Genomic DNA, 26,188 nt, shown 5'->3' on the forward strand with positions numbered 1-26,188 from the left:
ATTCAGTGTCTCAGAACTTTTGTCTAGTACTCATATCAAAAATTATTTGTCTCTGATACAACTCATTGACTCTAAGTATCCATTGACTAGTTCCTTTGTGTCAGCCATATGCTGGGAAGATCGAGGAAAATAAATTCCTAAAGACTTTAGATCTTATAGGGGACACAAACAACTTGAACATATGATATAAGGTTTGGGTTTTGTTTTTTTTTTTTTAGATTTTATTTATTTATTTGACAGACAGAGATCACAAGTAGGCAGAGAGGCAGGCGGGGGGGGGGGGGGAAGCAGGCTCCACGCTGAGCAGGGAGCCCAATGCAGGGCTCGATCCCAAGACCCTGAGATCATGACCTGAGCCAAAGGCAGAGGCTTTAACCCACTGAGCCACCCAGGCGCCCCGAGGAGGAAGGTTCTAAGGTAAGGAATGCACATGGGTTCTGGCAGTTGGAAAAAGCAAAGAAATAGATTCTACCCCACAGTTTCCAGAAAGGAATGCAGCCCTACTAAGACTTTGACTTTAGCGCAGTGAAATCCATTTTGGACTTCTGACCTCCGATAGTGTGGAGTAATGTATTTGTGCTGTTTAAGCCACTAACTGTGTGGAAATTTGTTACAGTAGTGATAGAGAACTAACACACGTATAAAAGAAGTTACCATGGTGCCTAGCTATAATGAGCACTCACCTGTGTTAACTATTACTATTTCTTAGCTGTATCATCCTAGTACTAGTCTTCTCATTATAAAATTATATCACTCCTCCTCCACCTTCAAGGCCACTAACGTAGCATCACGCTGACCCTGCTTCCAACACCACATCTCTTTCTGGAACTCTTCTCTTCTGCTTCCTTCTTCCACGTTAAAGGATCCTTCGATTCCATTTCAATCACCTGGTAATCAAGGATACTCTCTGTATGTAAGGGGGGCTGATTGGCCACACTGATTCTATCTTCAGTTCTCCTTTGTTGTGTTGCCTAAAACATCCACAGGTTCTAGGAGATGAGGATATGGACTTCTTTGGGGAGCTGGGGTTTTATTTTCTGTCTACCATCATGTATAAACTCAGTTAATCCTCACAACAGGTTAATTTGTCAGACGAGAACACTGAAATACAGAGAGTTGATAAATGTTGCCCCAAGCCACAGAGCTAGTGAAGCAGGTAGTCTTCCTTCACAATATATTCTCTGCCTCTGCTCTCCACTACATGGAAATAGGGGATTTAGTAAAGAGGGCTGTGTATGGACTAAAATAGTTGGGGCAGCTTCCCCCCAGAAGGTTTGGGTCTGGAAGAATAGATGTGCTTTTTCTTTGTCCATCCATCCATCCAACACTGTGGAGTATCAAGTATCTGTCAAGCTAAGTGCTGGAGAATCAAAACAAAGTAAGACATGGTTCCTGACCTCTAGGCGATGTGACAGTTGCCTCCAAGAATGTCAGAGAAATCAACCAGTAATGGCACAAAAAGCCAGAAATCTGTCCAAGACGGTCAGGCATATAGGAGACAGGTTCGAACTCTACCCAACAATGAGCAGTGGGTTTCATTTTTCCCAACTGCCTTTCCAACCATATCTCCCAGTATGTGGTTTTTATGACTCATCCCAGCCACTCTTGTCTCAGCTGCACAAAGAAGGCTTGTTATTCCTGCTTCTACTCTTGTCGTTTCCCAGTCCTTGTAGAGAGAGCCTCCCTCCACTTCCAGTGACTGAATTCTGCCCGTCAAGACTGGGGTTTCTATACTTGTGTCTGTCTTCCTGAGTGGATGACTATTCATGGTCCCTGTGCTTAATGGTGCCTGGCACGCACAGGTCCTTAATGAATGTTGAATGAATAAATGGATGAGCACAGACCACCACCTCGGATCCCACGGAGATCTCATTTTCCTCCTAATTCCTGAGGGACTCATTTGGCTTCCTGTCTTGTTTGGTTTTCCATTTCCTTAGTCTTTCTGTCCTATGTACTCTCCACTTCTAAACTTTCTGTGCAAATACAGGGCTCACAAGTTCCGAGTAGTGCTAGTAGGCACTCAAATAATTGTGATTTTTAAAATGATTAACTCTAGGCTCACTGAACAGTGTTTTGTTTAAGAGTAACCTTGCCAGAATTTCACCTCACAAGGTCCTAGGATGAAGTAAAACTCATCTGACACAAAACACATGTTGAGAGCTAGTCACTATGATTGAACAGGCTGTTTACTGTCCACGGCACTGGGCTCGAGGGGAGTGGGGGGGACGGGGCGGATATCCAGCCTGGGCTCCTCCTTCCAGAACCCGAGTGATGGAGATGCAGGTGCACACAGGAAACCATGTTTTTTTTCTAATGTTCACAGTGGTGCCCTCTCTTTGCTGTGATCTGGGTCCTTGGAGCTCTATTCCTCAGATACTCTATGAGTGAGTAGCAGAGGTGCTGCCTTTTGATGGTTAAAAAAACACCTTAAGATCTTTCTGTTTCCTTATAAAAAGTAACAGCTGCCTTTGTGCTATGCCAAGGTTATTAGAATGCAATTCTTAGAAAACAGGGACTTCAGTGGTTTTGACCAGTGCTGTGTCCCCGGTACCAGTAAATATTCAATAAATACTTGTTGAATTAATGAAGATGATGATGCAACAAAAATAACATTTTAATTGGCTTCAGCACAGAAAAATATTTTTTCCCAAATTCTAAAGGTATTATCTAGTGCTTGATTCGCTTTCTTTCATAACATATATCCCCCTGTGTGCCATGAGTGAAGTTCATTTGCAAACAAGAAAAAATAGCAGCGGATCAATCCAACAAGCAGTTATGAGAATGGGAATTATTTTCAAGTTTTCAAGAGTTTCGTCTTGTGCAAAATACGTCATTTACTGGTTTACCCAAAAGGGAAAGAAAAGAACATCAAATTGAGTCAAGAGGCATGGATTTCCACACTACTTCTTCTGCACACGTGATGTGTGAGTTTGGGCAAATCATCTGGTCCTCTGTGGCTCGGTTTCCTTATCTGTGTACTTGGAATTTCACCATCTGCCTTTTGTCATCCACAGAGATGCTGCAGAGAGCAAATAACATAATGTATGTCAAAGCTCTTTGCAAGAGTAAAAGCCACTGACTGTTCAATATAATATACCTCCCAGCACATGCCAAGCCCTGCTTTCTGCAGCATGAAGGGGGCCAGGAGGTGACTGAGAAACCCAACCACCTTTCTGGTGATGTCAGGCTCTCTCACTATTCCAGTCTAAGCTTTGTCACGAGGAAACAAGTGCATTTGCAAATTGTATAATGAAAAAAGTAATGAAGGTGTTCCACGAGCCTATATTAATTACATAGCATTTTCTAGATTCACTCCTCTCTGCAATGGATGTTCCAGAATGAATTACATATGATCGCTCGGTGATGATTCCATTTGCCCCTCTATTTTAAAGAAATTGTGACATGAGGACCCATTGAGGAGTCAGGATCTAGTTCTTACCACTTCTTACCAGCTGTGTGATTTTACATAAGTTACACGACCTCTCTAAACCTCCTTTTTTCTGATCTAGAAAAGGGGAGTGAATATACAGTACTCATCCTACTTTTTGTTTGTTTGTTTTCCCCATAAAGAAAATGAGATAAAGTAGCTTTGTAAACCTAGAGCAACATACAAATTACTCTAAGGTGAGGCTGGTTTTTATTATCCAAGGTCACAGAGCTCATTAAAGGGATCCTGGGAAAGTCAGCCGCCACAGACCCTGCTTTTCCTCCATGACCCCTGTGACCTTGAACAACCCCGGGAAGAGGTAATTGAACAGCAACTACTACTTTGGAAGAAACAGAATCAAAATATTGAAGCTATTGACTCACCCTTAAGGCAGTAAACAGTGCTTTGGTCTCTGACCTTTTCGCATCCTGGGGCAGTCAATAACCCGGCCGCTGGATGCAGCGCCCGCCACCGATTCTGACTTCGGAGTACTTTAACCTTGAACTAAGCTCCAAGTAACCAAGGCAACAGGAAGTCAGCTTCTGCATCGGAGGAGTGGGAATCCATAAATCAAGTCCCTAATGCAAACACGGTGTGCAGGTAGAGGTTTGAGGGGATAAGTGGTCTATGAGAAATTACCTTTGAAAATGAGTGACTGTCCCTCGATACACTACAGCACAGTTTCAAAGACTTTTTAAAAAATCTATCAATAGAGGTCAACAGGTTATTAGCAGAATGTTTTCCTATAGGTTTAACTTTTAAACAATATTTCCTCTTGGCTCTGTCTTTTAATCATGAACAGATGTTGGATCCACGTAGTTATTAGCATTGTTATTTCCTCCTTTAAAAACGTCCTGGCCTCCACATACACCAGCCTCAGTACAGTCTGTCCTGAGCTGGGGTTCACGGACATTCCGAACGCAGGCACCATGTGTGTTCTCTACACAGTCTGCTGTCGGAGGTTGAGAAGGGACCCCTTCCCACATCAAAGCTGTGCTCACCTTTATTCAGGTCCTGGCGTTAGTTGAGGTAATACATCTCAATGGTCCAAGTCAGCACAACGCGATATCCGGGGTTCTTTCTGGTGGATGTCCAGCTTTACGCATCTCCCTCCCGCGGGGAGAGGGAAGCCGGGCCCGTGCTGAGAAGAAAGGTTCCAAATGTCCCAGCCCTCTGCCGTCATCCCACATCCCCGAGAACTTGGTTCTGAGCTGTTTCACGCCTGCCGGGTCATTTGGGCCCCTCTCCGTGGAGCATCAGCTGCCCCCTGGAATGAAGGGAAACGAAGACTCCCGGTGGCCAACCTGCCCAGTGCTCACCCCCTGGAGGGGTCACCCATCCCAGCAGCCTGAGCCCTCGCCCTTCGGGCAGACTTTGGGGATTCCAAATGCTGTAAGATTAGTCTTTGTTGAAAGCTTATCTAATATACTTGCTCATGTATGCTATTTCTGGGATTGTTTCCATAATCCTTTCAAAACCCAAAAATGTCTGAGAAAACGTCAGGGCTCCTTTTTTTTTCTTTTTTCCTAATTGCTTTTCAAATTCATTGGATGGCAACGAACAAACAGTACCATAATCTAGAAAATCCTAAATTATCGAGGGTTTTCAAGACAGCTTAAATAGTGACGATTTGAATTATAGAGTTTTTAAGTGTCATTTTATTACTTTTAACATAAACACTTGAGTAGCAAAGTATGCCCAATAGAGGTATGATCAAATGAACTTTAATGAAATGATGTGGACTGAGACTCATTTGGATCGTGAACATTTGCATGAAAATGGGTACAACGAAATGACTTGAAATCAGTTTGTTCCCAAGTGAGGGTTAAATATCCTCCTCCTAATCCTGTTTGAGGCCTGGTCCCTGAGCCTGTCTTCATTTACACAAAGAATGACCTGCCCAACCTGTGTCCACGGGTACAAAGATGACATATCAGGGGGGTTTCCAGAGGAGCCGTTATCCAGCAGAACTCGGGGACGGCTTGGACTTCCAGAGGCGTGCTGTGGAAGGCACACCTGCCGCTGTCTAATGGGAGTGTGACCGCGGTGGCACCGAGGACTGAGCTGGGGGACTTCCCTCCGATCCGGGGCTGCTGTCCCCAGTTTGGAGTCTTAGCAGCCCGTTGTTTAAGCAGAGTATTCTACTCCTCTGTTCTCTGGTAGACTTGTAGGTTTTTCCCCTCAAAGTCTATTTATTTTCTCAAAGGAAACAAAATTTAATATGTTGGTGGCTTTAAAACTATTAACTAAAGAAGGCTAGGGAATAAAGGTTAAAAACTCCCTCTTTCTCACCCAACTTTCCTGCATGCTCTCCTTCCTGAGAATAACCACCGTTAACTGTTTGGATAGATCTCCTCGCGGGTGGCTCTGTATGTATGTTACATGTATTATGCGTGCGCCCAGCCCGTCCCTGACACCCCTATGCCCGTATTTCACAAATGGGCATCCTGTCCACGTGTGCTGCCCTTCCTGGCATCCTGATGGTCATGCCTTGCAATCTTTCTATCACAGAATTTGATGTCTGTCTACCTCTACTGTCAAAATGCTATGAAACATAAAACCCAAAGAACAAGCAGCATTTACATTGTTATTCGCAGAACGAGAGGGGGAGTTTCAGAGGGTGGGATGGAGCGTAGGAGGAAGGTAGTAGTAAGTCAATGAAATTGTCAACATGACTTCCTTCCCTAGATGCTAACAGGTGCTTTGTCCAGGTGTGGGGGCTGGGGCCTGTGCACCCTCGATGTAAATGATGCTGTGGGCAGACCAGGGCAGTGGACAGGTGTTAGAGGACAACCATCTGGGCCAGCCTGCCCCCTGGGTCCTGGATTTAGCATCTGGCTACTTACAGACTCCTAGCCCTGACATGAGGGCTCTGTGAGTTTAGTTAGTTATCTCTCAACCTCTCAGAACTGTGGTTTCCCCATCGGTAAAATTAAGAAACTGGTATCTTCTGCGCTACACACTTCACAGGGCTGTCACTGGCTTCCCTGAGCTGCTTTCACGGTGGCGACAACATAACGTTACTCGGGCAGAGGACTGAATCACCCACGGTGGCTGGGCTGGAAAAACAAGGGTCGAGAGCGATTGGGATAAAGCCCCATTTGTTGTTGCTGTCAGTGGCAGGTAGCCTAGAAATGAAGAAATTCTGCAAGGATGGCCATCTAACACCGATTTGGACACCCCCAGCCTCTGTACTTAGGCTTGGACGAGTTGGAGAGCCACGTTCCTGCAGGTGGGGATGCAGACGGGGCCCAGAAATCCTTGCTCAGGTCAGGAAAGAGAACAGAGCCTTTGCCAGCTGCTTTCTGTTGCTCTGAGGAAGTAGCAGGCTGCAGGAATAATAAGATAATAAGAGTAATAGTAACCGGAAACGCTTGTCATGGACTGTGTGCTAGGCACTGCTCTAAGCACTTTATGTTAATTACCTCCGGAGTCCTCCCAACCACCCCTGTGAGCTTATACTGTTCCACTCCATGTGTACAGCTAAGGAATCTCAAAGGTTGGAGAGGGTAACTTGCTTATGATCACGCAGCTAAAAAATAAGAGAGTCTGGATTTGAATCGAGGAAGCAAGTTTCCAGAATAGCTCTGTAATTTGTTACATAGTAATTTCCCAGGGCCTTCCAGAGGCACTTTGCAAGAGTTGCTTTTCAGCATCACAAAGATATGACCTTTGATGCTTATTAGGACCAGAGGCTGAAAAGCCCCCAAATCTACTTTCACTCGGCCACAGCCATGGCCATGGGAATACCCCCGCCCCCACCCCGCATCTTCTGCTCCCAGACTGGATCATCTTCATCCCCCACCCAGAACTTAGTGTGTGCTCTTCTTGGCACTGAGAATGCCTTTCCCTCTTCCTTGCTGCTTCAGCATAAGCTCTGGGAAGCCTTCCCTCCGTTCCCACACTAATCCCGAAATCCTTAGCGCTCTCCAGGCACCTAGCATGTGAATGGATAAAGAACACCCACGCCTGCCCTTATGTGTCATCCGATTTTTCCTTGTCCTTTAGTCTTGTGTTCCCAGCCAGGTGAGATAAGAAGCTGGGGTGGGGTTCCCTTCTCCCCTTCATGCTGCACACAGCACAGCCTCTGTGAAGACGAGCTTCTTGCCCCGTAGAAGACAAAGGGTAGCCGCTGGCCTCTCCTGCCTCCCTGGGCCCGTTCCCACTTCCACACAGCCAAACCGGAATGTTGTCTCCGCTGATCTCAGCCACAAAACCAAAACCCGTCATGTAGCTAATATTTTTTTTCTTTAAATATTCTATCATTTCATTCTTGTTGTGACCAGAAGGAGGTGAATTAACGATGTTCTCAACTCACTTTCAGGTTTTCTGTTGTCTGTTTTCCTGTTCCTTTCAAGTAACTGCAGGCTTCGGGATTATTCTTTTGTAGGGATGCCAAGTCCCCACCTAAAAGTGGACCAAACGGCACCGCACAGTAAGAACGAGGGCTCCACGTCCACCATGATGACCAGGAAGAAGCCAGCGGCGGTTGACAGTGTGGCAATCCCCCCGAGCCCAGTGTTATCACTCCTCGCTGCCTCTGCGGCCACGTCTGATGCAGGTGAACACTGCCCCCAGGCTTTGGGTTCAGCCCCAAGAAGGTGGGCACGAGAAGGCCCACGGGGAACGTGCTGTGGAATATAGGTTCTCTGCTTAGCCAACCTCCCACAGACGCTGAACATGGTACCGCACTGGGTTTTCAAGAGGGAGGAAAGGATGAGATCTGCTCAGGACCTGGGGGCAAAGGCCCGTGAGTAGCAACTGAATAACAGTATTAATGGCTTTTTAGCAAGCCTTAGTAATTATTAATCTCTGCATCAAGGACCTTTTCTGTGTTAGTTCACATAAAAGAAGTCTGTGAGGTAAATACCTATGCCCTGAGTTCAGAAGAGGAAGCCAGGAGTCAAGAAACTGGCCCCAGGAACCTGTGGACAGTCAGGATGCCAGCATAGGTCCAGTACGCATGCTCTGCCACAGCGTTTGATGAGCTCCCTTGCTCACTGGGGGTGGGAGACAGTCATCAGAGTTTCTCCGAGGCCTTCGTTCATTCTACCCCACAATGTCATGAGCTCCTCAATACCCACCAGACTCCTCACTGGCAGCTGATAAAATAGAAACTCCTTATTCAGACGTCCAGATGCTCTGCCTTCCTCTGCTCCCCACGTAATCTCCCACTAGTGCCTGCACCAACCCCCACTTTGCCATGTTTGTCCCTCTTGCCAAGAAGGCAGCCTTCGATTTGGCTTAACACCATTCTTTGAGGACAGCCTTCCTCAACTCCCATCTACATCCCACAGACCTTGAGAGTGCAGCCTCCCCCGAATGCACGCAGCACCCGGTGTCTCTACCATGTGTTTGCTACCTCCTCAGAGACTACAGAGCTGTGTTCTCTTCACTTCTGCCCCCCTCACAGTGAAACTGTACATCCCTCAGAGGCAGAATCCATGAGTTAGGTTCTTGCCATCTTCATGGCATACAGAATGAGAGCATCCTGTGCAATTAATGCACTGCTAACTCTTCAGCATTACAATGTTTAGCATAAATATTGTAGTATTTAGAAATGCCTCTTATGATTAGAAGCCCAGGAAGAGACTCGCTGATGCTCTCTCTAAACTCATCTTCTCAGTGAGCAGGTTGCTCTGAGCAAAGAACTCAACTTGTCTTCATCCCTACTTCCTTCATGGAAATTGCCGGTAATTAGAGAATGTGCCCTATTGAAAATAACAGAAGGAAATATTCAGAGTGACATTTCCCACATTGAGTTCTGCAAAATATTAGTAGGTGTCTTGTGATAAAAGATACTTTCATAGTGAAGTGTGTGTAGGGAATGCTGCTTTATGTAGCTTCCTTTCCATAGGGCTTTCCAGAGCCTTTCATTGACAGCGTGGTGCAGTTGGCGCTCCAGGAAGGACAGACACAGAATTTTACAATCTTAGCTGACCACAGAACCCATTTTTCTGGCAGTAGCTCTTAACATCTCTTGGAAATACCGTTCTCCTCAGCCATTTGGGAACTCTTGCTCGGGAGGAATGGGATGGTCTCTCAGATGGGATCGTGAATCTCCCCATCATTCTCATGCTGAGTGGGAAGTGCCAGGTACATGATGCCTGCAGTGAGAATGGGAGGAGGTCGGCGGGAAAGTCATAGGTGGGTGAGGAAGAAACTATCCCGAGACTTGACGAGTGGGAACATCTTTGCGGAGGAGCATGCAGGCAGAGGGAGCAACGTAGCCATAGTCCTGGATGTGCGAGCTGGTGCCAAGCCCGGAACTGTGCGACGCGATCGCTTGTCTGGAGGGAAGGATCGGGTTTGGACTCGGCACTATCCACCCTGATAATTCCTTATGCAACCTTGTTGGTTAAGCTCTGGAGACCTCCCTTTATGGATTTAGAAATTAGCCTGTATATTTCTGCCTTCACTTGCCAAGCCCAGATATTTACCAGGGGCAAAAGACAGGTGGTCCCCCATTTTCCTCCCCTCAGCTCTTTCCATTCAGAGTGAGAGAATGGGTTCTTGGGACTCCGTGCATCCACGGGCTTACCTCCTCCGTTTGCATTCAGTCGTTTACAAATACGCCAAACAGGCATAGAAACAGGTGGGTATTAAACTTTAAACCTGCCTCTCTGGTAATCAGAGCTGAGCCAAAGCTCTCCTGTTTCAGGATTTAGGAATGGGCTGTTGATTTTTGGCTGTGCTAAAAATGAGACCCTCAGGAGAATTTCACAGATTTAGTCTGTTTCCGGGTCTCAGGCTGCTAAGCAGAACTTTGGGGAGAAAGCAAGCCAGAGAACTCCCCAGGTGCTAGGGGCCAGACCTTCCCGAGATTCCGCTCCCCACAGATAAATGGCTTCCCACAGACCTGAGAGAGTTAGGGTCATACTGCCTGGGCTCGTGTCCAACGCCCCGTTTCACACACCATGCACACAGGGTTGCTCCCAGGATTCGGAGATCTGCCCCAGGTCACGCAATTGGATTGGAACCCAAACTTCTTGATTTACTGCCTGATTTCCAGTGGATTCTCCCTTCTGTCTTGGGCCCAACATGAGCAAAGGCAGATTTCTTTCTCCCTAATTATGGACTCCTACTTCTTTTAGGGAATAGTGAGTGAAACTCATCATTTGCCACATTAACCACAGGCAAGCACAGAGTAGAAAGTTAATAAATGATATCTTGGTCTGATTTCATTCAGTTGTTTGCTTGTGCATTAGTCCTGTATATTTCTGATGAGACAATTCACTTCATTTTTGTTTTCTTTAGGGTCCCTTTTTAATCTTCCGCTATAAACAAGGCAATTTAAAAGTCCTTCTGGCCTGTTTCCAGTAGGTCATCAATTTTACAGAGTGGTTTTGGAGACCCAGACCAGGGCAGAGAGGGCAAAGAAAGGAAAAGAGAGTAAAACTTAGTGTCTTTGAAAGCAAAATTAATTTAAGAAATCATGTCTTGAGATATAAAATATATACTAAAGGAATTCAATTAATTAGAAATTATTTTCTTTTTAAAGTAGTGAATACTTACGTATCTAGTAGGGCCCCTGACACGTAGTAGATGCTCAGTAAGTGATCACTGGTGAGACAGCACAGCAGCTGTGCGCTTGTAGACAGAGCCCTAGACATGGAGACAGACGTCGGAGAAAAACACACTCCATCTTGGAAGTTAACAATCAAATGGAAAACATTTGACAGACAAGTGGTAGGCTGTTGGTAAATACTTGCCAAATAATTAAACAGTATTTTTTTAAACAGTATGTTTTTTTTAGTATTTTGTAATATTATTTACTTTTTTAAATTTTTAAAAATCTTTTTTAAAAATACTTTATTATTTCTGTTTTTAAACAGTATTTTTTCAAACAGGTGAAATTTGTTTAAAAAAATTCCAACTTTATTTTATAAACATTATAACGTGGGAGAAATGGATGTGGGTCAGAGGTTTAAAAACATGTCTTTTCTAGCTCAAGTGTGTTTTGGGGGGGTGGACGGGTGTGTGTGTGTGTGTGTGTGTTTTGTTTTAGGCAATTTTTTAGCTGCTCAGAGTCTGGGAAGCATGCTGATTATAAGGTTATTGATTTGGAGGAAGAGGCAGAAGACGAGCTGCAGGAAAGGGAGGCCAGATGGAGAACATGTCAGTTTGTGAGCAGCTGGGAGGGAGGGATGGCCGTGGCTGCCACCAGAGCTCAAGCAGGTCAGCCTTCGTGATCAAACTGCTCAATAGCTATTGATCAGCCACGGTCCCCGGCCCCCGTGCAGGGTCGGATTCAAGGGAGCACTGCATCATCACTGTGAGTAATTAGGGCTAATGCAGTAAAGGCTTCAATAAAGTTTGTTCGAAGTGACGCATAATTTGAAATAACTTCGCTTGCACTGTCCCAATCGTGATTTAATAACCATATCAGATAATCTATACCCAAATAAGTCTGCCTAGTTTTTCTGCTCTCCTACATACTAAACTATGTATGACAGGGAGGTCATGCAACGTGGAGAGAGTTGGTGATTTCACTACTGAAACGTCGCCCCACCTTTGTGTTTCTGATGAGACTACATTAGTAAGTAGATGAAAAATACTGTTAGGAACTCAGTAAAATGCCAAGAAAACAAAATCTCCACAGGCCTGCACCAGAAAGTCTAGTTGGAACACACAGACACACACCCCCACTATCCTTTCATCTTAAATCTCTAAGGGTAAAAAAAGACCTGTATCAGGGTTGCTGTCACTGCTCCAATCTCAGCAGCTCAAGGTGTAGCCCAGGAGAGAGAACAGCGGGAGGCAGGTGGGCACCGTTCGTGGTTTCTGTCTGTTTCGTATAGGTGTTTTATTCTCTAAGACTATGTGATTGGCCTTGTTTCAAACTATCAGAGCCTATGAGTAAGTGGGAATATTGGGTGGAAGGATGGGTAAAGTAGGGGAGGGGGTATGAAGGAAGGCCCCTGCAGTGATGAGCCATGGGTGTTGTATGGAAGTGTTGAATCATTCAGTTGCACACCTGAAACTCCAATCCACTGTATGTTAACTAACTGGGATTTAAATAAGAACTTAAAAAAATGATAATAATAAGATAGCAAAGTACAAAATAAAGAACAAATAAATAAATTTCGCAAGTATATTAAATGCTTAGACATTTTGCTTCTGAAGGCAGAAACTGGTCTGGCAAATCATTTAATAATTAACCAAACTTTCAGTGCCATGGAAACTGACATATACGTGTAATCAAGTGCAAAACCTTAAGCTTGAAAAATTACCTTCACAAATAAAAGAATACATTCTTAATTCTAATGGAAATAGAAGGAAATCCAGTATTCTAGTAGCTGGAGTAAAATAATCATGAAAATGTCTTCTGGCCCCCAAATTCTAGCATGCCTGATTTTTCAATTAACCAACTGCCATCCATGGAGAGGGGCCCAGAATAATGAAATTATATTCAGGTGCGAAAAGCAATGAACTCTTTTGCAATAAGAATTGTAAAATTATATTTTCTTTGTGCCTGTGTGGAATCGTCATCGACACTCCCAACCAAAACAGTGTTATCACTTCAGCCAAAAGTCCGAAATACGGCAAATAAATGCACAGGTTAGTAGGATTTGGAACATCCAAGGGCTATGACTATACAAATTGAAGATTATAAAATAAATTCCTGCAAGGCCAGATTAATCACTTAAAATATACAGTAGAAAACTTTCAGAAAAGACCTAGGGAAAATGAAGCTTTATTTTATTTTTAAAGATTTTATTTATTAGACAGGGAGGGAGGGAGAGAGAGCACAAGCAGGGTGAGGGGCAGGGGGAGAAGCAGGCTGTCTGCCGAGCAGGAAGCCCGATGTAGGGCTTGATACTAGGACTCTGGGTCATGACCTGAGCTGAAGGCAGACGCCTAACCGACTGAGCCCCCCAGGCGCCCCTAAAGCTTTATTTTAAAAACAAGTTAATTCAGGTTGCCTGAAAAGTGCTGCATATGGACCCATGTGGAAGCTGCAGAGAATGACTTTTGCCTAGAGAGCTCTCCCAAATGTGGGACTTATAGAAGGGCCCCCCACCCTTGGCTTTGGGCCCTGAAGAGACCCAGTAGGGTTAGAAGCTTCTGTGTTTCCCTGAAGATCCCATCACAGCAAAGGCCTTCTGAAAAGCCTCCGAAAATTCTTTTATTTTTGCCCCAAAGGAGGAAATAAGCTCCTTTCTGATTTCATATGGACATCCTAGAGCAGCTGAGCTGTCCCCATGGCCACAGCTATAAACATCCCAGAGAAGCACCAAACACTCCAGAATGTAGCCCTGCCTTCTGCTCCAGCCACATCTCCCTAGAAATGCAAAAATACAAAAATATACAAAATATAAAAAACACCTAAAAACTCTTGTCAAGTATTCATTCAACTCTCGAACAAGGAAACCAACTTGGTGAGAAAACTGATCCAAAGAAGAATAAGAGGGACAGGACATTATAGGAATGTAAGCAATGGGGAAAGAACATCAAATGAGATCGCTCAGTTAATGTCCTAATGGGCAATAAAACCATAAGCTCCAGGCTTATCTTTTCTACCAGTCAGAAATCATTTGCATATTTTCAGAGCAAAAATCTTCAAGTTAACGTATTACGTGGCAGAGTCTGGACCCGTAATCAGTACTGGGTAGCAAACCCAATAAAGTTGCATTTCCCTAGCTAATTAATCGTGGGGCAGCCCTGTAAAATGACGACTGTAGGAATCTGAAAGGACATGCATCCTTGCATCAGCCGCGTTTCTAAATTTCACCGCATGTTCCTTCACCCCCCACACAGGCTCCCCGGCTCTACTTGAAGGCACGTGTTCTTGCTTCAGATCGTCTACACTGAGATCTCAGTGCTGCACTTAGCAGCTGGCAGATCTCGGTCCTCAGGGCTCACAGCTGTAAAATGGGGGGAAGCATACTACCTCAGGTAGAGCATCATGGTGGGGAATAAATGAGATAGTCCTTGTGAAAATCTTAGCAGAGTGCCTGGCGCATAGCAAGAGGTTAGCAAATGAATGCTGTTGAAGCCGCCGCTGTGCTTGCTGTCACTATTGCCATGATCTGCATTCCATGCCGGAATGTTCCTCTCTCCCTCACCCACCCTTCAAGCCACATAGACGGCTAATTCATGATCATCCTTCAAGACTCGGCAGGGCGCCTTCAACTCTAAGAAGCCCTCCCTCCTAGCCACTTGGAGAACCACCCTGCGGCCAGGTTGGGTGCCACATCCTCTCTCCTCCAGGGCTCCCTATTTTAAGCCCTTTGATGACTGATCTCTACACTGAATAGGGTTATCTGTGCTCATGCCTCTGTCCCTCACCGGACTGTCCCCTCCCCTACTGTCAGATCTTGTTCAACTTTAAAATCCCAGTACCTGGCACCGACGTGGGCAAACAATAGATAATCAATAAATATTAGACAAAATGAACGGGACAGCTGTTTGCTGCATAAAAGCATCTGGTTCATGAAAACACACACTTTAGCATTAAGTTCATTAGAGTTGAGAGACGATGATTTGCCTTTATTTTCCGTATCAGTACCAGAAACAGCAAACCATCCGAAGAATGCTCCGCAGAAACAGCTACCTGAAAGGGACCTCTGGGGCCGCCTGGATCTTGTGTGCAGTAATGACAGACCAGCCTCTGGCTAGTACAACAGGATATTCTCAGGGGAAGATTATTTTCAAGTTAAAGAGTCAGCCTATAAGGCACAGTCTGTGCCGTACAAGAGTCTGTGTTTCTTCAGAGAAGAGAAGGGGGAGTCAGTGCCTGCGTCTCCCCTCACTCAGCTCGTCTGTGGTATTTGGGGGATGAGCCGCTCATGGGAAGCTAGGCTGTAATTTAATTATTTTATATATAAGAGCCTCGCATTGTAACCAGAGCATTGGTTTCCCAAGAGCAGCAATCATATTTCCTATTTCGGTTTTGTCCCCTTTGATGAGACAATTTGATAAATTCCCAGAACCTTGTGTTATATGGGATGAAACTAAGCCAGGCTGTGAAGCAACCTGTAATCATATTTGGGTGTCAAGATCCTTGCATGGTGCTGGGTGCCTAGTAAATACTCAATAAACATGTTTGGACTTGATTTTACTTTTTTTTTTTTCGTCTGGAGTTGAGATTTTAGGAAAGACAGAAGGTGTAATAACCGGTTTGAAAGTGCTGTGTCTGTGAGGAATTTAACTCAATTTATCTTCTCCGAATGCTTCGTACAGATTATGCTCCCAGCCACCTCTTGCCACAGTCAGACCCTCTTAAAAATAGAGTAATGATAATAATACATTTTATCTTCTTCCCGGTGATGGTATCATTCCCACCTCCATTGAAGCCCAGTGGGAGGTTTGGCTGTGAGGCGCTGATCGCAGGGGGAGTCAGGTGCGATCATTATAATGAGGGCTCCACGCTCGGCGAAATGCGGGCAAGAAAACCTCCCATACGTGAAGCGATTTCTATTAAGATACTCATTTTATATCAAATATGCAAGCTTCTCTTTATAAATCGGAGAGAATGAAAAGAAACTCTTCAAGGGGGAGATTTTATGTGGCCAGGAACGAAAGGGCACAAATATTTTATGATCAGTTTGAGATGAAAGCAGTGTGCCTGCCTCATTCACTGGCTCTTTCCGTGTCCGCGGGTCTAATTAGATTGTTGGTTTAATGGTGGCGAGATAATTTAGTGGCCACTGAAAGCGACTGTGTTCATGAGAAGGGGGGACCGTGCTTTGGGTTTCCTGTAATTAATGGAGAGTTTTTGAAAAACTTCTTGGTTCCAGTGAAGTTGGCGTACTGTGCTCAGCTGTTGAGAAAGGAGGTGAGATCTGTCCCGCTCATTGCTGTGGAAATGGCCTCAGGCAACATGGAAGAACTGTGTAATGACTATCATTAAGAATGATCTTTAGTGGTCCAGGCAGGCTATAGTCAGTCTACAGCAGGGTGGGGACAGAGAGAGAGGGGTAGGGAGAATGGAGGCAGTGAGGGAAAGCAGAGTAAGGATTATGAGACAGACGTGACAGAAAGACAGACAGCACTGTCCCTCTGGAAGCAACTGGAATAATCCCACTGCATCCCCCCGGGGGCATCTCCTTCTCTTGTTGCTCAAACTGGAGTCGAAAAGATAAGACCAGGATAGACCAGCCTCAAAGTGCCCTCTGCCAGCCCCTTCATGGGGGACAGAGATGAGGAAGTTGAGCCTAGAGAGATGAACTGAAATACATCTTACCTGTGGAGTAATTAGGAAATCTGGACTCTTTCTAGCCACCACACGGATATATAGTGGACAGTGGATTTGGAATTCATGGGCCAGGGTTATTGGACAGCCCTGTAAGACTTAATCATGCCTTAGGTAAGTCACTGCCTCTTCTTGACACTTCTGAGTCTCAGTTTCCCCATCACTGAAATGGGAAAAGCAATGTCTGCCTTTTAGGCAGTGCTGAGAAAGAAATAGCAGATGAAAACACCAGTCACGTATTCAAAACAATATATCACTGTATCATGGCCCCCTCCTGTCAAGAATGAAGTCATGCCATGTCATGATTTAATCATGTTAAATCATAATTTAGTCATGTTATGACTCAGATCATAACATCCATTAACTATCTTTGAAAGTTTTATCCTCACTCCCTGCTCCAAACACTCCTGTCTCAGAGCACAGTCAAAGCTCCCCCCTACCCGCGAGGGTATCGAGTTCATCTTCCTGGAACTTCTATACGGCTTTGTTACAAATTGTCCAATAATTTTCAAGTACCTGCCATGCTGATACCTTGGTAAGATCAGCCCCTGCCCTGGGGAACTTTCATGCTATTTGGAAAGGCCTAAGTCCAAAACATGAGATGACCAAATAATATTAACAAGTGAATAAGTTGAAAAACAATCTCAGATGCTAACAGAGATATCATTGAGGAACTGATAAGTTATGAATTTCCAACCAAATGGTACCAGGGAGCATGAGGGACATTGTAAAATGACCCGAGAGGAGAAGAGCTGAGAGCTTTCTGGGGATGGATTGAATTCAACAATCAGACAAGCAGAAGGGGCAGACTGACAGCATCTGAAATGGGCGTGTATGTGGAGATGGTGGCCAGTGGGGCCGGAAGAGAGCTTTGGCATCAGAATATGGAGCACCTACACTTTGAACATGTGGCCCAGTGACCCCTGTGAAAGGCAGTGATGGCAAACCGGGCACCACGAGGCAGTAGCTTCTCTGCAGTTGTGCTTTGATTGGCCTACAGGGGGCTATACATTCTTAAAAAAAAAATTTAATTTGTCAACATCAGAAGACTTATCTAATCATCAAGAGTTTTGGCTTTTTGCAACTCAGACTACCTGATGACTTTGGGCTCACATTCCTAACTGGCATCAATTCACTGATACAGAGTAACGTCCACCCCCATTAAATGGGCCATCTGCTCCTTTGTTTCTCACTCCCCATCTTCCCCCCACCTTCCTTCAGGGTCCTGACCAACTTCACTCATTAACCTGGTCAGCCTGGCCCCCTATCGGGAGCCATCAAAGGCATTTGGACTGGACAGAGTAACAGGACCAAAACAATGCCCAGGGACGCCTCACGTAGCAGACGTAGCACAAGTAGCCTGTAGTGACATCTTGTGTTATTGAACTATGGAACTCGGAGGTTGGTGGAGGCCTTTGAGATTGGAAAATTGGGAGAAATATGACACTCTGATGCAGTCAGTAGTAGAAAAGTAAGAGGGAAACCCAGGCTTTGGTACTCTGCTCTAGCTGCCCATTGTCTTGGCTTCCTTGAGGAAATATGATACGAAACTGGCTTTGAAATAGGGAAGCCCTGGCTTGAATTCTGAGTCCATCATTTCTAAGTTGGGTGCCCTTGGGGAAACCATTGAACCTCCAAGGTCCCTGTTCTCATCTCTGTACAACAGAGGTAGTAATGTCCTCATGCGGTTGTGATCCCAATTAAATGAGGAAATGTGAAATACTGCAGCCCACGGGGTGGGGGCATGGGGGGAGTGCTCCAAAAATGATTGTTTTTTCCCCTTTCCCTTAGTCCCAAGTGACAACAGGAATGCTACCTGGTATAGTCTCACCCGTACCATCTATGGTGTGATACGAAGTAGATGTTACCCAAGTCAATGTCGAGTAAATGAATGATCAGAAACCCAGCACAGAATGAAAGTCCTTGTTCTCCCCGCCCCACCCCCACCCCGGACTCCTAAAATGTGACATCTGTTACGTAAATGTCCTTTGTAACTCATTCTGTTAGTTTGTTTTTACGAGGTCTGCTTTTGAAAGGAGCACAAGGCGGGAACTCGGCCGCCTACCCCCTCTCGGGGTTTCCACCTGTTCTGTCCTCTTCCCCAGCAATTGTTCCATGTGTCCTTGATAACTAAGGGAGACCAGACAGCCTTCATGCAATAACGAGGAAACACGCATTTCTGCTACCAATGAGCAGTTTCAAAAGGGAGAGAGGAGGTACTAATGGAGGGAATTTCAACCGTTCATTGATCCCAGCGATGTCTGAACACCCTGTGTGGCCTGGACCCAGGGCTTGCCCCATAAAGATGACAGAGCTCAGAACAAGAGAGTGAGCCTCACATTACCTTCCGATTCAGCGGGGGATGCCGGCCAGCCTCATGCAGCGTTGCTGGGTGGCTAGGTGTAGTTTCAGTGCTCAAAAACACGCCTCTAGGGAGTTTTCCTGCTCTCTAATACCTGCCGGTATTCTGAGGTGACTGTCCTTATTTTGAAATCCTGGTTTGTTCGTGCCTAAATAGCCACAGTCCTGGTCTTTGTCTCATGCATGTTGCCAGAGTTAAGTGATTTGGGCTTTACATATGGAAAGTTCATTTTGTTGTGTAATTAATGGGAAGCAGACTTTGGGAAGCTGATGATCCAGGCCCTTATTTATATGAGAGCATATGTCTATGTTTTGTTTATGACTCACTCTCTTACTCCACGCATTGTAACTCGGGTTTGTTTACACTAACTTTTCCTAGAATCCAAGCCACATGGTATATGAGCCAATAATTTATGGTCTCTAGAAGGGAAAGATGATGAATGAGCTTTTTCCTCTTAAATTGTCAAATCTTAAACTGAGGAAGAGGTATTTGCTGCCTTGAGTCTGTCCAAGCTTGTACTGGTGGGGGGGGGAAGGTAATGCAAAAACTTACAAAAAAAAAAAAACTACTGGCATAGCGCTCGGAACTTGAATGTATAGATATTTGCCAAGAAAACATATGACCACTCCCCCACAATATACCATGTAATTCTGATCCAAATGTTCAGCAATGAAAAGACCATTCATGCTCTCTGTTCCTGTCTCTCTATCTCTCTGTCCCTCTCTCTCGCTCCCATTTTTTATACAAGTAATATATAATATGTATGTTTCTCCCTTTCTAAGAGGCCCCATAATTTTAACCAGTCTATGGCCTTAAATATTCAAGCTGCTTTTCTTAAAGACACTCAGTAAACTGCAAACTTATTTTGGCCATTGAATCTCCACTTCACCTATGGAGTGGTTTGGGTATCAGTCTATATTTTTCAGTACTTCCCGGTTTTTGGTCATAGCTTAGATACTCCAAACAGTTAATGTGTTCTGAGGAGAGTAGGGAACAGCTGAAATATGTAAAGATCTAATTTAATTTACAGTGATTTGGATCCCCTTCAATAAATCCTTTCATATTTCACACACAGCCTTTACAAAATAGACAGTAAGTGTTGGTTTAGGTCAAGTCATGTAGATTGATTTCAATTCAAGTAAGTCAGCTGAGCTCTATGGTCACATGGGGGAGGGAGGGAGGCACAGAACTGAGTGTCTAGCACAGAGCCTGGCACAGAGTGGGCTCAGTCAGTGCTTCTTCCCAGAATGAATAAGAGTGGATAAGGCATGGCTCTTGTTCTTAAGAAAACACAGTTTAAAAGGAGAGAGAAATGCAGATTAATCCCATAATCTTAACACAGAGCAGACTATATGAAATGCTGCCAGAGAGATATTAGAAAGGGGACCCAAAAGATTAATATTGAAATGGGAGTCCTCAGTGGCTTTTAGTGGAGTACCTAATTAAAATGAATTCCAGCAGAAATTGGAAAGCACTAGACGCATACCGAGTATTGTTTGGGTTTCTCTCTCTTTCTTTCTTTCTTTCTTTTTCTTTTTTCCTTTCCTTATCTTTTCTTTTCTCACTAAGGCAGAAGAATTGCCCCCTGGATAAAAGAAAAATGTAAGACTCCCCCCACCCCCCAATCCAACATCAGATGCAATAGCGTCTCTGCCGGAAGTAATAGAGTTGGGCACACACCTGTAGGCAATGCAAAGTCCTTGTTTCTGTGGCACATCCATCATCTGCTAACCAGCCAGACACAAAAATATGGGAAAGTCTCAAGCAGTGGGTAGACATTGCTTGTTTGTTTGTTTTTTTTTTTTAACAAAGAATACAGGGATATTTTGTTGTATAAGTTGCCATTTTTTTCTTGAAAAACCTCAATAAAGAGAAAAACAGTAGCATGCATTTTGAGTCACTTGACTCATGCCCAGAAGGAGTTAAAGGGACAGTCGTTAACTCTGAGGGTACTCAAACCCTCTGGAAATTCTACAAATCTGGGCAGTCTTTGAGAAAACAACATTAAGATTCAAAACTTTCATAACAGACTAGAACACTGGACTAAAACCAATAAAATTAAACTTTGCAGATTTAAATAGAAAGCTTGTATTTAAGCTGAAAAACCAATTCCACATAGCAATGGCCAGGTTTGGTGGCAGTTTATATGAAAGCATCTAAGGGAGTTAATTGAGCTTCTATTTAATATGAGCCAACAGTGTGATGTTGCTGCGGCGGGGGAGAGGGGGAGGACTTCACAGGTTTTATTTATTTTTTATATAACGCTCATTAACGGAAGTGTAGTGCCTTGATCACAGAAATAAATCAACCCGATCTTTTTGCGTAATCATTTGATACTTGGAAAATCAGTTCAATTCCAGGCATCAAAATTTAAGACGAGATTTGGCAGATGCTAAAATCTCCAGAGGAATATGATCAAAATGGAATATAGTCTAGAATTCATTACATAGGAAACACAGCTGAAGGAAGTGAGAGGTCTTACCTGGAACGGAGAAGACTTAGAGGTGTTTGACTTTTTTGTTTGTTTGTTTTGCTGTTTGTTTGTTTGTTTAAAAGAATTGTATTTATTTAGCAAGGGTCCTGCCTTGAAGTTAAGTTCTGGAAGCACAGAATGGAGGGGTGAAAAGTCTAGACTAGAACCTTATTCTCATAATGTCCCAGGCAATATGTTTTCTATCAGGTCATAAATAACCAGCCTGAGTATTTAAGTAAACAAATGCAATTATTAAAACCAGGAAGAAAATAAGGCATGGGTTACCTACCATTTCGTGGAATTCTTCAAACGCTAGTATGGCCAACAGGATTTATTTTAGCTGAGCCTAAATATTAAACATGTGAACATTTTCTTAAGATCATGTTTGGTGCATTCTTCTTTGTTCTTTCCTGTTTCTTTCTTTCTTTCTTTCTTTCAAAATTTTAAAAGAGAAAAGCTCTCACAATCAAGTACGAACACACAGCTACAATAATTGATGTATTATATAAGGGGTGGTATTTATGGTTAAAGATACAGTTATGCCACGTTTGAGAGGAAAGAAAAAAAGAAATATAAAGAGCCCTTTGAGAGGGTGCGACCACCCCCGCCGTGTGACCACCTGGCGTGCTGTGAGACTCAGCAGATGCAGCGTCAAACTTTTTGGCTTTCGCTGCATTTCTCTCCAGCCTCTCAACTTGTCTAGTCAGTCTGCTGGGGCTTGAGCCACAGGCAGCAGACAAAAGCCAAAGTTAATTGAAAGGAACAGAGGAGGCCTCAGTGGCCTTCATATGCCTGTTTCCGAGTGCCACGACTCTCAATTCTCTCTGTGCCAACAGCCCAGGAAGCCACAGTGGCCCTAATGAGCATCACCCCCAGAAAGACTCCCAGCTCTGAAGGACTCCTCTGTGGACCCCTACGGGGTCAATGTGCCCAGTGCACCTTAGAGACAGGGACAGTCACCTCTGCTGATCTCTGAGCACCCTCCCATCACCCTCTCTGGCCTCCCGAGTCCCGAGTCCCAGTGACCTCCTGGAAGGCTCTCTGAGCAACCTAGCGGCCGGTTCTCTCTGGAGACAACTTACCACCACCTTTATCTGTCCAAAACCACAAGTGGTTCCCCCAAAACTCAGCTCCTGAGATGACTGGCATTATTCCCCTGGGGTCAGACAAGTCAAGGATTCTGAGAACCTGGGCAGTAGGACCTTAGGACTGCCTAACTGAAGATGGGAGGTTGGCCCCAAGTCCCATTGTAGAAGCTCTCCACGGACTGGATGCTCTTCCGATTGCCATGGAATTACATGGGATTCAATTAAAGCGGCTCTAGGGAATATAAAGATTAATGATATCCAGGCTTTGGTCTCCAGGAGCTTACGATGTGAAATAATCCGGCAAGAAATCTTAAGCAAGCATCCGCTGTGAGAAAGGCACCGCACTCTCCGTTAGGAGGGAAGGGAGAAGAGCTCACGGCACCTGTCTTCAAGAAGCTTGAAGGCTTCCTACACCGCACACTCATAGAAAGTTAATATCCTCCAGAATTAAATACTGAGTAAACAAATGCTTCAGGAGTTTAGAAAGAGAAAGGACAACTTCAAAGCAGCCCCAGTGTTTCATCATGTGGCAATATCAGTAACATAATTTTGAACAGTTCCCCCATGCAAATACATATTCAGGATGTATGCGCTCATCTTTGAAAATACAAACTTTAAAAGGTTAAGATACCTCTGAAATCATATTGTTAAAACGATTTTTTTTTTATTTTGTTTATTTGACAGAGATAAATCACAACTAGGCAGAGAGGCAGGCAGAGAGAGAGAAGGAAGCAGGCTCCCCGCGGAGGAGAGAGCCCGATGTGGGGCTCGATCCCAGGACCCTGAGATCATGACCTGAGCCGAAGGCAGAGGGCAGAGGCTTTAACCCACTGAGCCACCCAGGCGCCCCTGTTAAAATGATTTTAAAATTCATTTCGTTTTGTATTATTCACAAAACAAAAATATTTTCACTGTCATCAAAATTTTACACTCATTTTAATATTTCTAATAATATTTCAGGAGGGCCAATTTAATGAGTTTGAATACTTTTTGAAAACCTGGGTGTTTTTTTTTAACACTTGTGATAAAACAATATAAGCTCTGATTCCAAATTCTGTTTGTTTCAATATTTGTTAGTAGATGTTGTAGGTTAAAAGGATATCTCACATAAACATACGTCCAAAAGGAGAAAGTGCATCATTTTGCTTAAATCAGGATACTTTTTTTTTTTTTTATCTCATACATCAATTAAGCAAAGGTTGTTGTTGAAATTTGGCTAACCAGCTTCCTTAACAATCAGATGGTCTGGCATATCAAAAGGCATTGCATTTTTTAATGAGTTCAGATCTCAGAAACTCTTCATTTGAAAGTTAACTGTTTACGAGATTTCTTAATTTACAGATTTTAGGGATTTTATAGGTTACTATGTATCCTTTCAGCAACAAAATTGCCAAACAGTGGAAACATTTTCAATCAGCTTTCAAAAATGCTGTCTCAAGTATTGAGATTCTTCAGAAAAGCAGTTACATTCTTGCCCATTTTACCCTAACGAGACATTAAGTTTCTGTTTGTGTTTTTTACTGACAGCCCATTGACAGCTCAGAAAAGGTGAGAACATTTAGAACCCTTGTCTTTTTATACCAGAAATTGCCAAAATTCATCTCTGAAAATGGCAATCCTTATACAGTTTGCTAAGGGAAATCAGTAAAACTCTGCATGGCATATAACTTACTTCATGGATACTCCTGATCTTATTCCAAAGTTTTTGTTTTTGTTTTTTTCTTTTCAAAGACCTTGATTTTCTAAAATGAACCAGGAGGGCTGACCTACTGTAGCATTTTGAACATAGGACGTGACAACACCCCAAAAGTAATAAACCAATGGGATGCCTGCCAACCCTTTGAATGAACGTGGCCTCTCCTTCTCATGGGTCCCTTCTGCCCAACTCTGATGGGTGATACGTCATCTCATTTATAGCTCACGTAAGGCCATCACAGTTGCTCCAAATATTATGCATTAGGATGCTTAACTTAGCTCTTATTTTTTAGATAAAATATAAATAATATAAATAAAACTATTCATATTTTTTCCTCGCGGCCTGGTAGAGTCTCCTCCGTGGGGATCGTGCAGCGCACTAAGGAAGTAGCTAAAGGAAGAGGTGATCAGAGCTGAAGAGGCACAGAGGGCATGGGCTGTGCGGCAAGTTCCTGGATCCCTCGTGCCGGTACTGCCTCCCAGAGAATCTAGGGGAGGCACCCTGGTGGTTGTTTCCTCTTCCGAGCTCCCCATGTAAAATGCAACACCCCACACTTCCTTTTGCCATCACCCAAAAGGCCCACTTCGCCACCAGCAATCACTTGTCCCCAGGAAATAAGAGCACAACCAAACTGGGGTCCCCCAAGCCACAGCAGCCCAGACAGGAAGTTACCTCCCAACAAACCCCTGAGTTTATTAGGAAGCTGTCCTCGGAGAATTAAGCAGGGACTGTGCTTTGAACAAGTTAGTCATGTTTCCAGAGAAACCCCAGACTGTATTAAGATGCCTTTAAAAACAGAGTGGAAGCACCTTTCTATGGAGACAAATCTCCCACATCTGCTAACCCTTAATTCTAAATTACAGCTTTGAAATTGGAAAGCGGTACTATAGCACTCTGCTGGTGACCAACAGCAACTCAGATGTGCCCGGCCTTGCAGACGCCTCGGCAGCTGAGGCAACTTGCCATCTTTTTTTTAAAAAGAGGCTTTAAGGCCAGGATCGGATCGTAGAAGGTTAATTTAAATTCTAAGGAAAAAGGAATAACGTGTGCATGCCAAGGCAAGTTGCTTCATACGTCCCATTAAAAAATAAAAGGCAGCATTAGGAAAACAAGAAATCATTACTGAGTTAAGTACAAAGTTCCCCCCAAAATGCGCGATTTCATGGGAGAACATTAAACGCGTGAATTCCCTTGAGCTTGTATTTGCTAAGCACGTAGTGTATAGCAGGTCGTGGAGGACTGTGTGAATAAGCCTGTGCTGGGGACTCAGAGTGTTAAGGAAAGAGAAGGCTTTCGTCCTTGAAAGGACCTCAAGGTGAATCACCATACAATGCAGTTCGCACCGCAGCTCTCCGCCTGGACTGAGGGAGATGGTGTTCCAGCCCTTTCCACCCTGGAAGGCAACTCTAGGCAGCGCAACAGTCCCAATGATTACCCCACCTCCCCGTAGGGATATTTAAACAGCAAGAAACATCCTAATGAATCTAGAGATGAATTTACTCCCCTCTCTGATGCACCCAGAACTTCCTTGTTAAACGAGGGTGTGTCTTGCACGTGGACAAAGTAGTCTCCAAAACAGTAGCATCTATCTGGGGGCAACCTTCTGTGTAATGAAGCCTTGTGAGCCTTTATCTTGCTCACGGTCCCTGTCCTCCATCTGCAAAGTCAGAGCACAAAACACAAGGCTAAGTCCAGTCTCTGATTATCATAAAAGATGTGACAAAATCCACAAACACCGATGAGCCAATCCTCCGATAATGGGAGCAGAAAGATAGAAAAGCTGGATCTGGGCCCAAAACCAAGTCAACCATTTGCATGACAATTTTAAAGACAGAGAAAGGTCTAGAAGATGATTTGCTTTGCAGAGTTATAAAGACATGAATTTTCATTGTGCCTTGGCCACTCATAATTATTTTTTAAAACTAACAAAGAACAGTCAAGATA

General features: G+C 44.2%; 1 protein-coding gene across 1 annotated transcript in view; it reads left to right on the forward strand.

Annotated features, from left to right (window-relative positions):
• SETBP1 (SET binding protein 1) overlaps positions 1–26,188 on the forward strand; it is a 366,573-nt gene that overhangs the window by 330,195 nt on the left and 10,190 nt on the right. The window contains 1 exon segment of the mRNA XM_046025006.1: positions 7,818–7,988. Coding sequence (XP_045880962.1) covers positions 7,818–7,988 — 171 coding nt within the window.

Source organism: Meles meles, chromosome 12 (assembly GCF_922984935.1).
Source record: "Meles meles chromosome 12, mMelMel3.1 paternal haplotype, whole genome shotgun sequence".
NCBI classification, from domain to species: Eukaryota; Metazoa; Chordata; class Mammalia; order Carnivora; family Mustelidae; genus Meles; species Meles meles.